Source organism: Myotis myotis, unplaced genomic scaffold, assembly GCF_014108235.1.
Source record: "Myotis myotis isolate mMyoMyo1 unplaced genomic scaffold, mMyoMyo1.p scaffold_m19_p_33, whole genome shotgun sequence".
In the NCBI taxonomy this organism is placed as follows: domain Eukaryota; kingdom Metazoa; phylum Chordata; class Mammalia; order Chiroptera; family Vespertilionidae; genus Myotis; species Myotis myotis.
In genome coordinates this window covers 1,896,365-1,908,620 of record NW_023416339.1, presented here as the reverse complement: position 1 = coordinate 1,908,620, position 12,256 = coordinate 1,896,365, and the positions used below count along the sequence as shown (strand labels likewise).

General features: G+C 57.5%; 1 protein-coding gene across 6 annotated transcripts in view; it reads right to left on the bottom strand.

Annotated features, from left to right (window-relative positions):
• RFX1 (regulatory factor X1) overlaps positions 1–12,256 on the bottom strand; it is a 34,376-nt gene that overhangs the window by 11,786 nt on the left and 10,334 nt on the right. For 3 of the 6 annotated variants that reach the window (XM_036302790.1, XM_036302789.1, XM_036302792.1), the window contains exons 3-8: positions 5,858–5,967; positions 5,555–5,638; positions 4,786–4,893; positions 3,679–3,795; positions 2,510–2,605; positions 1,006–1,100 (exon numbers count right to left, since the gene is read on the bottom strand). In XM_036302790.1, coding sequence (XP_036158683.1) covers positions 1,006–1,100; positions 2,510–2,605; positions 3,679–3,795; positions 4,786–4,893; positions 5,555–5,638; positions 5,858–5,967 — 610 coding nt within the window. The remainder of the gene's footprint in view (positions 1–1,005; positions 1,101–2,509; positions 2,606–3,678; positions 3,796–4,785; positions 4,894–5,554; positions 5,639–5,857; positions 5,968–12,256) is intronic. The other 3 variants (XM_036302791.1, XM_036302794.1, XM_036302795.1) reach the window with 3 other exon arrangements.

Genomic DNA, 12,256 nt, shown 5'->3' with positions numbered 1-12,256 from the left:
CACAGCTAGGAGGCTGGCAGCGTTAGAATTACATCAGTAGAACTGTGAGGTAGCTGGATGCCATGAATCATGACGCAGGTGCTGGGGCCATGCCCCTGAGGGTAGCCACAGCATCATGACCTGGGGACCACCAGCGTCATGCCCACAGGGGAAGGTGGCAGAGATATAAGGAAAAAATTAGAAAAATGCAAATAAAACCTAATGAAACATCTAAAAACTGAAAAAAACAGTAACTATAGTCCTGGAATTGTTACTATGGGGGATGGAAGAGGGAAGGGGGCATGTAGAGGATCCTGGGCTGGGGCTAGGGCAGGCCTGGGGAACATCTACCTGATGTGACATGAATTCATGTGCCATGCGCAGTCCCAGGGAGTGGAAGTCACCTATGTGTCAGCTGGGTGGGGTCTGGCTTTGTTGTTCATGCTCTGTCTGTACAGTGGAGTACTCACAGTGTCGAAAGAGGGTAACCCGGACCCATATGAGCAAATAGAGGGCAAGATTTGAGCTACACATTGAGGAAAGAAATAAGGGATAGAACATGCTGCCTCTATTTCTGAACAAAGAAAGGGTGGTTTCTATTCTCAGATTATCTCTGGGAGGAAACAAAAAAATGGGCCAGAGTGCCTGCCCTGGGCAAGGTGGGGATTAAAGAGTGGAGGCAATTTCTTTTTTACTGTTTAACATTCCATGTTCCTTAGAAATTTTTATCTTGTAAAATTTTTAATTAAAAATTGTTTTTGTAGGAGGCTACAAACCAGGCCCATCTGACTCCAAAGCCCTAGGTTATTATGCTGGATCCCTTTCCCAACCTATAGGTCCTCCCTGCTTCACCTTTGCCTGTGGCTCCTGGCTGCCCCGGGGGAGCACCCACCATCTGTCTGTCACCTGAGGCCTTGAGGGCCGGCTGGTCCCCTGAGGACTGGGACTGGGCCCTCCAGTCCTGGGGGTTCCTGAGCAGACCTATGATCCTAATCCTGTCTCCTCCCCAGCTTTCCCCCCACTCACATGGCACTGGTTGTGTAGCTGGCGTCACCGCCCTCCACATATTGCACTTGGCTGGAGTACACATGTGGGACAGGTACCTGCTGGAGCTGCTGCACCTGCCGCGGGACAAAGAGCATGCAGAGGGTCAAAAGGTGAACCAGCTCCTCCTCCTCTGCCCCTGAAAGGCTAGTGGCAACCCAGCCTCCCCGGTCACCTGGCTCCCAGGCTGGCAGGCTGCACTTCTGGGCTCTCTGAACACACAATAAACAGGACCAGGAGTCAGAGCCCAGGAGCTGCGGCCTCTGCCAGGGCTGGGAATCAGGCAGAGCTGTGTCAGAAAAAAGGACTCTGCTCCACTTGGGGACAGCAAGGGTGGGGCCTGAGGCGGGACATACAGAGGGGAGCCCAGACAGGTTCTGCTGTGGGTGTGAAAGCTGGACCCCAGGGGCAGAGCCAACCACTGGGACAAGGCTGTCGCTAAAGCCAGAGCCTTGAACTATAGACAGGGCCTCATGGATGGAGTCTGCACTAGGGGCTGACCCCTGGTTTGCAGGGGTGGGACCGGGAAATCTAATACGGGATTTAGGGGCAGAGACAGGGTTCGGGAGTGGGGCCCAGTTTGTACGATGGAACTTGGAACCTCCCACAGGGCTTTAGGGGCGGGGTTTACATACCCCACCCCTCTGTGGGGCGGAGCCTGGGACCTGGAACTGGCTTTGGGGAGGGAGTCAAAAGTGGGTCCCCAAGACTGGCTGGCCTGAGGGGGTGTCCAGGGCCTAAGGGGCCGGGCGCAGGCCGGGGCCAGCGGAACCCGCCCCCGCCCGCCCCTTGTCCCTCCACCTACTTTGAGGGCCGTGGCAGCCGTGCCGAACACTAGCACCTGGGGGACTCTCTGGATCCTGACCCTCTGGTCGGGGCTGGCTGGGGCCGGGAGCCCGGGCAGTGGCTCGAGGACCACTTTCTGCTGCGGCAGGAGCAGGTGTGGGGGCAGCACGCCCACCAGCTCCACCCACTGCTCAGCGCCCAGATCGTAATGGGGCGGCAGCAGCTCAGGGCTGTCTAGCTGCGGGACCTCGCCGCTGCACGCGGGTGGGAGCGACGGTGGCTCCGGGGCCAGCGCGCCAGGCCCGGGCCCGGGCGTGGGCGGCCGGGGTGGCGGCTCCGGCGGCGGCGTGGGCCTGCGCTCTCGCTGCTCTGCCTTCCTAGCGGGAAACTGACTGCCTGAGCTCTGGAGGACAAACAGAGACACTGCGGGGTAACCAGGGCTTCAGGCCTCCGCCCCCCGGGATGCTGAGCTCCGGTAAGACCCCAGATTATTCTCTCAGCAAAACCTGGGCCCTGAAATGCCAGGTGCCAGGGAAGGGGAAGCCCACAGCCAGAGGTGGAGCCCAGTGTGGGGCTAGGCCCTTAGGACCCCAGGGGGCGCTCTATTCCCTCCCTGCGGCCTGAGGGGCCTGCAATCCTCCCCAGTCCAGCCCAGGACCAGCCCCAGTCTGCCCAGATGTAGGTGGGGGAGCTATAGTACCTCTTGAGCCACATGAACTGGCTGGAGCCCCTGCACCGTGAGTGGCTGCACAGGGCTGGCTTTGGGTGCCTGCGGAGTGGCCTGGACCACAGACCTCTGGGGAGGGAAAAGGGAATCAGACCACGGTGATAATGGCAATGATGGTGGCAAACCCATCCCTAAGCACCCACCCCCGGCCCATATGCACTCATATAAGCCTGGGAGCAGCGTGGTAAGAAAGAGGCCACCTTCTCCAACTTCTCATAGCGGCGCTGCACCAAGTGCCTTCCAGGTTCATTACCACATTGACCCTGGGCACTGTCCCAGGTGTGGAATCCAGGCTCAGCAAGGCAAGGCTGAGGGGAAGTGACAAGGCTGAGAGATGAACTAGAAACTGGCTGGGGGAGTCCCTGCTCTCTGGCTCCACTCCCTTCAGGCTTATCCCACTCTCCCATGTCCAGGACTCCCACTGTCCTCACTTCCATGCTGGGGATTCAGGTATCACCTTCAGGGCACAGTGAGGGACAGAGGCTGGGGTGGGGTAGGGAAGTGATGAGTCGTGGGGCATAGACTCAAACCCAGGTCTGGATATTCAGAGGGGCTGTGGTGCCAGGCAGAATATCTGTGATTCCTTTGGGGTACAGTTCTGCTTCCTTTGGGGAGAGGATCTATGCTTTTATCCGGTTTCTGAGGGTTGGGAATGCACCAGTGTCAGTGATAACAACCAGATGACAGACAACCCTCACCTCTCACCTAACCTGCCCTGGGTACCATGGCTGGTGGCTCAGAGCACCACCTCCTCCAGAATGCTGGAAACGGATTGGAGGCTAGGGCTTCTCCCTGAGTCTCTTAGGAGTGAGCCAGGACTTGGCCTTGGGGCTCCTGCAGGCAAATCGGCCCAAAGAGGTCAAAGTTGTTTCTCAAAGTTGTTTCTAGCGCCTGCTCAGGGTTAGGTGCCTCCCACAGGACCACATTTCATCCTCACAGCAGCTCCAACCACACTGACCCTAGGCCCCAGGACAGAAGCCATTATTTAGAGTAGGGTGCTGGGTCTGGAGAGGGGCAGAAGCGCTTGCCAAAGTTCCCGGTGGCAGGACTCCCATCTGCCCAGCTCTCACAGCCCTAGAAGGCTACAGAGGCTGCCTGGCCAGGACCCCTCGCCCCAGCTGCCGCCCGCCTTGGCCTGGCACCTCTTGGGTGACAGGGACACTCTGCTGGACGCCGTGGACCTGCAGCTGCTGTGGCACCGTGCCCGTGGGGGCCCCGGCCGTCTTGCTGGAGGAACTGTTGGCCTGCACTGGCGACCGCTACAAGGAAAGAAAACACGGAGTGATGCCTGATAAAACCCTTCTCAGGAGGGCTATCCCCAAGAGCTACTAGGGGCGGCAACAGCCAGTGGGGGCATGTCCCAACCACCTAAACTGGTAACCGGCTGCATTCTGTGCACCCAAATGCCTAGTCCTGGCCACAAGCTGGCCACTACTGGGTACGGCTGGCGATTCAGCCCAGAGGTGCTGGTGAGCAGACCCATCTTCCCCAGTGAAGATAGCTGGACTCCAGCCTCAGCCCAGGCCATCTGCTGCCTCCATAACTGGAGAGGCCGCAGCCCTGAGGTAAGGAAAGGCAACCTAATTTCCAGATATGCTGAGGCACAGATGGCAATGGACACGCCCCAGAGCTACGCAGCTATGAGTGGTGGCACCGGGCACTGACCCCGGGTAAGCTGGTTACAGAGCCCCTGTGAGCACTGGGCCATGCTGGTATCATTAGCTACTTTATATGTAGAAAACTCTAGGCACAGAAGGCTCTGAGGGCCTTCCCAGAGTCCTCCAGGAGAAAATGGCTGAGCTAGGGAATCTGAACCCAAGCTCCTAATGTGGACACCCATGCTCCAGCCCCATGGCCTGCCTACCTGCTTCTAACACTCTTGAAGATATTTGGGGGTCCCCAGATCCTACCCTGTGGTCTGAGAAGTGCCTCTACCCAGCCTGTAGAGGGCAGAGGGGTCTACTTTGCCTCGTGTGATGCATTCCTGAGCTGGAGCTGAGGCCCATCTCAACTCAGGGTGGGGGAGGAAACTTAACTCCTCCTGAAGGTGGCAGGATCAGGAATTGGGCAGCCAAGCCACCCTGCCCGGGGTCAAAGAGGGTATCAGAGCTGGGGGTGGAGAGGGTTGGAGGATTCTGGAGAGCAAGTGGGCTTAGGAGGGGGGCGGGAGCTCCAAGTATACTATGGGGGTACATGGCTAACCTGGGGAGAAGGAAGTGGGGAAGGTAGCTGACAGAGCCACCACCTACCTCAGGGGGTGAGTGCACCTGCTGGGTGCCATGCACTGTCAGGGAGACTTGGCCTGCTTTGACGCCCTGGGCTGTGCTCTGCACTACCAGCCGCTGCGTGGGGAGAGCCTGGAGCCGGGAGGGAGAAGCACCACAGTTCACTGATGACAATCTGCACAGTTTTAATGAGCATTAACGCGCATCTGTGTAGAGCCAGACAACATCCCAGTGCTGCATGCTTAGCTCACGGAATCTCTCAGACAAGCCCCGATGCAGCACAGTCCTTATCCCCACTTCAGAGGCTGACAGTGAGGCCCAGTACAGCAATTGTGCTTGCCTGAGGTCTTGGAGCCCATAAGCAGCAGAGCCAGGGTTTGTGTCCAGGGAGTTTCACCCCTGAACCTGACAGGACTGTCCTGGTCTGTACGGAGGCCGGCATGCCACCTATCGCCTTCCAGGGGACAGAGCAGAGCTCTTGCAGTCCCTGTGCTGCCTACAGGCTGTCGGCACCTAAACTGGCCTTGGGTTCTCTGCTTGGGGACCAGCTTGACCTGCAAGCCACCTTTCTGACCGCCAATCGTAGTTCTTTCTGTTAAGGTGATTTGTGCGGCTCCTCCTTCCCTGATGAGCCCCGACTAACAGTCTCACCGGCTGGAAGCAGTGGGTGGGGCAGCCCCTATATGGGCTCATGTCCTAGATGCTGGTGAGGGCAGATCCCCGAAGGCTATCAAGGGCTGGTTCTGCACCCTGGGAAGGCTGTGAGGGCCAGGGCCAGACATGGAAGACTTACCTGCGGGGGCACGGGGATGTTGGTGAGCTGGAGGGGTGACATGTGGCCTGGCTTGGTCTGCACACTTGTCTGGACCAGCAGCCGCTGCGGGGGCAAAAAGGAAAGCCCTGAGTTGTGGGGACTTCCCCATGAGGACCAGCCCAGGTGGCTGGAGGGGCAGCTGAAATGAACATCTTAATAAGGACAGGTAAGCAGATGGCTCTGGCAGTGGATCAGGAGGGAAGGCCAGGTACCCTTAGCCACAGCCCCACTGCCTCCCTCATGTGCCCTTCCCACCTGGCCCTGGGAAGGGGTGTGTCCTACCTGCTGGGTTCCTTGCACCTGCTGAACCACCTGAGTGGGAACTCCAGTCTGGCTGGCCGTAGAGCCTGGGCTGGCCTCTGACACAGTCTCACTGGCCCGCATGGCACCTTCTGGGAGGAGGAGTCATAGGGTCTGCTCTGCCTCTGTCCCTGCTCCCACCCTGAGCCTGAGCCCATGTGCATGGGATGATACAATCTGAGGCAGACCCTTGATGGGGCCAGGCCTCTGCAAGAGTCCTGCCTGCCCCCTGGTCAGCCCTGCCCATGTTCATTGGGGTGGAGGCCAGAAGGACCCTTATATCCAGAAGCAGCCCCACCCCCACCCTCCTTATCCCACAGCCAGACTGGAAGGGGTAACCAGAAAGCCATGATGCAGTGGAGGCCTGGAGGGCTGAACCCCCTTTTCCCAACAGACAGGACTTGTAGCCAGGCAGTGACTGGCCTCCCACCTCGGTAGCCCTGGAAGGAAGAGGTGCTGCGGCCACCTTCCCTGAAATGGCCTGTGGCTTCCCAGGAATTGCAGCTGATTAGAGTGGCCCCAGCAGACCTTGTAGGCCAGAGACTGAGAGCCCCCTCCCTCTCCACGGACCCAGCCTTTCTGTCCTCAGTGGAGTGGGGCAGGCTGGTACTCACGTTGAAGGGCAGCCGAGAAGAGGCAATCATAGAACATGGTGCCCCCTCACCGTCCGTCCCCCCTCCTGTGTCTGGGGGAGCCTGCTCTGTGCTCCTCACTCCTGGCCCACCTCTTTGGAAACAGCAGGGCTCGAGGGCAGGTTTATTATACCTGCAACCTTGGAGAGCTAATCCCCCCAGTGGAAGCAGAGCTCCAGCTGCCCTCTTGGAATAAACACTTCCCTCCCAGCAGGTGTGGCCAAGCAGGGCCTCCAAGGGGCTGGGGCTGGGGCTGGGACTGCACTGCAGGGACAGGAGGGAGGCTGGTACCCAGAGATACTATCAGACCGGCACAGGTAGAGTTTCATGCACATTTCACTGAGTGATTAAGGAGGGCTGGGGGGGCGAGGGCATGGAGGGTGAAGTGTTCCTGAAAGGTGTGGGCTGGGAGACCCTCACCCCAACCAGGGAGCCACTTATCCTGCCCCTCTGTGTGGCCTGATTTGCTCCCAACAGTTCCAGAGATTGGGGTGGGGCTGGGGGCACATACGTGCCTGCCCTCTAATGTGCTGCCACAAGCTGCCAAGGTCCCAGCTCCACTACCTGGGTCCCCTGGCAAGATTGGGGGCAGGGGTGGGTGGACAAGGAGGGCTAGTGTGGGAAACTGATATAGGGTTAAGCCTCGGACTGACCTGCTGGCAAAGTCACAAACAAGTCCTAGCTTAGAGGGCACAGTCCTCTTAGCATAATTAGGCTTGACCTTATAACACTCCCTAGATCTTATCTGGGAATCTAATGGGCTGAGGAAGTGCAGGAAGTATAACCATGGTGTAAACAAGTGGAACTCACAAGAAAAGTGTGACTTTGGTAACCACTACCTTGTTTACCTCTCACTATAAAAAGCTTGGTGAGGCCTGAGCACCTTCCTCTTGAGTTGGACTCGCTCGCCTGGTCCCCCAATATTCCCAAATTATCTCGTGTCTTTTCTTTTTCATTTGTTGTGCGGCTCCTCTTCCAGACCCGAACCCTGAACCATGCAGGACGTGGAGGGAAACACTTACGACAGGCTAGGACTAACTATAGTGCTTCTGGTGCCCCAGGAGCTGTACTAGGGTCTTCCTGGGCAGCTGGAGATGGAAGGAACTTTTATTACCCCTAATTTCAGATAAGGCTACAGAGACTGGAAGAAAGAAACTGACTTGCCCGAGGTCACCCAGCTGGGAACAGGCAGGCCAGGACACCGGCCCATGTCTGTGCCCACATGAATCTCACACTATGCATGGAACCGAGTCGTAGGTCACACCTGGGCGAGGCCCCATGGGCAGTGGTGTGCAGACTCAGGCATGTGGGTACAGGGGCCTATGGGAACAACACAAGGTCCAGAGCATCCCAGCGTGGAGCCTCAGCCTCCAAAGCAAGGAGCTGGGCCTTGGTTATGTGGAAATATCAGGAGAAGGGCCCAGCCAGAGCAAAAGGGCTATCCCAGGTAGACGCAAGGACCTCAGGGGCCAAGTCTGGAGCAGAGCACATGATATGTGTGTTAGGTAGTAGGGAGTAGTGGCCAGATGTGGGAGGAGGTATTGGGGGAAGCCTCCCATTGGTCACATTTGGGGCCGGCATTAGAATAACCCCAGGCCTGCTTGGCCAGCTGCCTCTGCAGCCAGTTCCAGAAAGCATGGATTCCTGTTTTGCTGGAATCTTTCCTGAGCTGTGAGGGAGGCCCTCCCTGAGAGGCCCCCCTGGAAGAAACCTGAGAAAACCCTGAGTCACGTGAGGAGCCCAGCCCAAGGGATGATGCCCAACCAAGGAGGCCTGTGGCAGGTTTGGCCTGGCGCGGAGTGGGCAGTGAGTTGTAGGGGGTGGGAGGGCTGGTCCCCGACACCTTCTAGGCCCAGAGGCTCTGATGAAAACACCAAGGCTGATCCTCGAGCGGGACCCTCAGAATATCAGACATCTGACTGGGACAGGGACGCCTGGGAAGCAGTCTTGCTCATCTCCTGTGTCTGGGGTGGCCCCCAGGCTGGGACAAAGGAAGATGAGCAGGTAAGGTGTCAGAGTCTATTCCTGATGAGGGGCTTCCTGTGCGGCCCCTGTCTGCCCGTGTCTTGCCTAAGGTGTGTGTGTCGGGAAGTGGGGAGTCTGAGAGCGTTTGCATCTGTCTATCTGCCATCTCCATTCTAGGCATGTGCATGAGATCAGGGAGGGCCCCACTGTCTCAAGACTCTAGTCAGGAAGTGGCAGCTGATTTCCTGTCCCTCAGTCTGGTGAGTATCTCATCTTCCCTGGACCCTGAACTTCCCCTTCAAGATCTATTCATACCTCAAATGCCATGAGCTACTTGGGGGAAGCTGAGAGAGGCCCATTCCCCATGGACAATAGATGGGGTAGTGTGGCCCTCTCCCTCCTAGTCCTTTGCTCCCAGGGATGATTTCAGTCAGAACTTGGGGGAGGGGGACCTCTAGGCCTCTGCTGCTCCCATGGTCCTGGGTCCCTTGTCGGTCCTGACCTCGGTGAGGAAACCACACACCCCACCCTCTATGCCCCTCTCTCAGACGCAAGTCTTTGGGACTCCCAAGGACTCCAAGTGAAAGAAAAGCAGGGAAGAGAAGCTGGACATGGTCCCTGCTCCAGGCTAGCCCCATCCCTGGCAGGCAGGCTTGGTGTCACTGTCCTGGGGACACTGCCAGGACCCACAGAGCCCTCTTTCCACCTCGAGTTTCTGGCAAGAGTCTGGTGGCCTCTGAAGATGGGATTCATGGATCTAGAAGATTGTTTCTTAGCAGAGAAACTTGAGCTGCTTTCCCATCACCTCCAAAGTCACCGTAGGGCAGAGCCCACGAGGACAGAGATGGATGACCTGCCTTTTGGTGCCGCCTTGGCTGGCTGCCAGCCTGGGCTCCAAGTCTGGGTCCAGGCCCTTCCCTGCCCCCTCCCTGAAACTGCCTGGGTCCCTGGTCAGCTCAGATTGCTTCTGGCCCTGGAGGAGCCCCAGGCACCTTGCTGCATTTGCTGGTGTCACTTACAGCTCCACCTCCCTACCCCAGGACTGGCTCACATGGCCCAAAGGCCACCCTTAGATACAAAGAGACACTAACCTGGAAGAAGGTCACAGTAGACCCCCGAGGAAATCACTGCAAGGGGATGGGGGAGGGGTCGACAGAGCAGCAAGTGCAGTTGCAGGGTGCTAGCCAACCTCCCCTTCCTCAGAACAGATCTAGGAAACATCACCCAGACACTCTTCTGGGGATAACTCATTCCTGCCAGATCCAGGAGCAGCAGAAGAAAGAAATCTCCTAAGACCACTGTAAAAGATGATTATGCCACTGCCAAAGAAGGGATCCCAAGAGTCATGCCAATAGCCCAGAGCGCCCTGCAGCACGGTGGGAGGACTGGGGACCACTTCCCCAGCCCCACAGCTAGTAAGAGTCCTGCTGAGACCCAGGAGACCATGCATAACCTTGACCTCTAAGCACAGGGCCTCCGTGGGGGTAGTTCCAGGAAGAACTGGAGGAGCTGGAGGAACGGAGGGGAACAGAGGGGATGGGCTGGGATTTGGGGAGTTCTGGGGCCTGGAGTTGTGTGCCCATTCTAGACCCTTGCTCTAGAGACCCTAGACCAGAAGGCAGCTAAAGCCAGCACCCAGGAGGTCCAGAGCCAAGCAATGCCCTGGAGCTGAGCAAAGCCCTCCATCTGTGCCACGGAAGGCCTCCCACCTGCTCTTGGTGGCCCAGGGGCTGACCGGTTGTGAGGGCTGCACGGGGTCAGGCCAGCATTCATATGGGAGTTCACCAACCATTCCACCAAGACTCAGTAGACAGAGCTCCGCCCGCATAGATAATGGAGGTAGATATCACCACTGTCATCACTACAGGTGATGATACTAAGAAAAATAAAGCAAAGTAAAGAGGTAAGGAGTGAGAGTGCCCGTGAGGGCGTCAGGGAGGTGGCATCTGAGCAGAGACTGGAAAAACAGGAGGGATGAAACTCCAGAAGATCTAGGGTGGAGTGCTCCAGGCAGAGAGCATTGAGAGTGCAAAGGCCCTGAGGCTGGACCGAGCCTGGTGGGTTTGTAGAGCTGCAGGTAGGCCAGTGAGGCTAGAGCAAGGGTTTGAGGGCACAGGGGGGCCAGGTGGGGCCGAGCAGCCAGCAGTACTTGCAGGCCAGGGTCAGGAGGTTGGGTGCTCATTGCAGGGGCACAGCAAGTGTGGAAAGTTTAAAGCCCTTTCTTATGGGAGGCGCCCAAAGGAGCAGATGTCCTAGAACCCAGAAAGCCCAGGCCAGGGTTTCTCAGAGAGTACCCAAGGTCACCTGCCTTGTAATCAGCTGGGTTGAGCTGGAATGTTAAGGGACCTATGACTATTGTCAATAGGCTCCCCCTAGCTGCTGTAGGGGGAGGACTGTGAAGGGTGAGAGTGGAAGCTGGACCATGCCGGGGGCCATGGAGGCAGGAGAGATGGCTGGATTTAGGAGGGGGAGCCAAGAGGCCTTGCTTGCTGGAGGATGGGTAAGAGGAATCAAAGCTGACCCGGGTCTGGGGGTGGTGTTTATGAGGACGAGGAAGGCTCAAAGGAGGGCAGGTTTGAACTGGGGGGAATCTAGAGTCCCATTTGGCCATGGTGACTTGAGAGGCCTATTCAACTGAGTAGATGGTCAGAGGAAGCTGGACACAGGATCCTGGGGTTCCGGGCTGTGGCCCAGGGCACAGATCTCAATATGGGTATTGTCAGCATGGAGGTGGCATTAAAAGCAGAGACATTAGACAAGGCCCCAGTGAAGGATGAGTCACTGGAGTGAAGAGGAGGCCCCAGATCTGATGAGGTCATTGCTGATGAGGCCAGAGAGATGAGAATGAAGCAGCAAAGGCGACAGAGAAGGAGGAGTGGCAGGGAGGTGGGTGGAGACCAGGTCTAGAGGGCATCTCTGGAAGGAAAGGTATGGGTGGCTGGGGAGAGAGCTTGGGGTAAGGAAGGAAAGACAAATCCTTTGAGAAATTCTGACTTAAAGGGAAGACACTAGTGGCAGCTGGAGGGGATGCAGGGCTTGGGGGTGGGGGTCCTGGTTAAAATGGGAGCTGTTCCATCTTTGTGGGCAGGTGAGAAAGAATGCAAGATAGGGATCGAAGGACGAGGCTGAGATGGCAGGAGCAAGTCACAGAGAGGGCGGCCTGGGACAGGTGAAGCCGGTGGATGAGATGGAGCTGGGAGGCTGGCTGGGGGAGGGAGTGGGGTCCTTCTCATCACATGATGACACCGTCCCCAGTGCGGTCAGCAGCAGGGTCAGGGGTAAAGAACACAGAGATGGAGGTGATAGAGGTTAGGGGGCAGAGGGGAAGTGGGTTTCTCGGACAGTGGGAGGTATGCTAGTGAGAAGATATAGCAGGATTGCTGGGCAGCACTGAGAACCCACCAGAGATCTGTGGCCTGGAAACCCTGGCCATGCCCATGGCCTGGCCTCAACCCAGTGTGCTCCACATGGCTCTCATGTACCATCCCTCCACACCATCTGTGTGGTAAAGCGCCAATGCTCTGAGCTCCTGCGTGCCCCACCCCCTGGCCCTCTCTGGGGACACTGACACTGCCAGGAATCTCCAGGAAGCTGCCCAGGGCCCCAGCTGCATCTGTCCTAGTCCCATGGAGTCATGTCAATTGCCACATATTTAACTATCATCTATGGTCCTAAACTCAGTCTTGATCTGCTCCTTCCACAGCCCCCAAAATGCACTGTGACCTCCTGCCACTTCCTTTTTCACTCCAAAAGATCTGGGCCAGCCTCAACTGGGAGTTTTGCT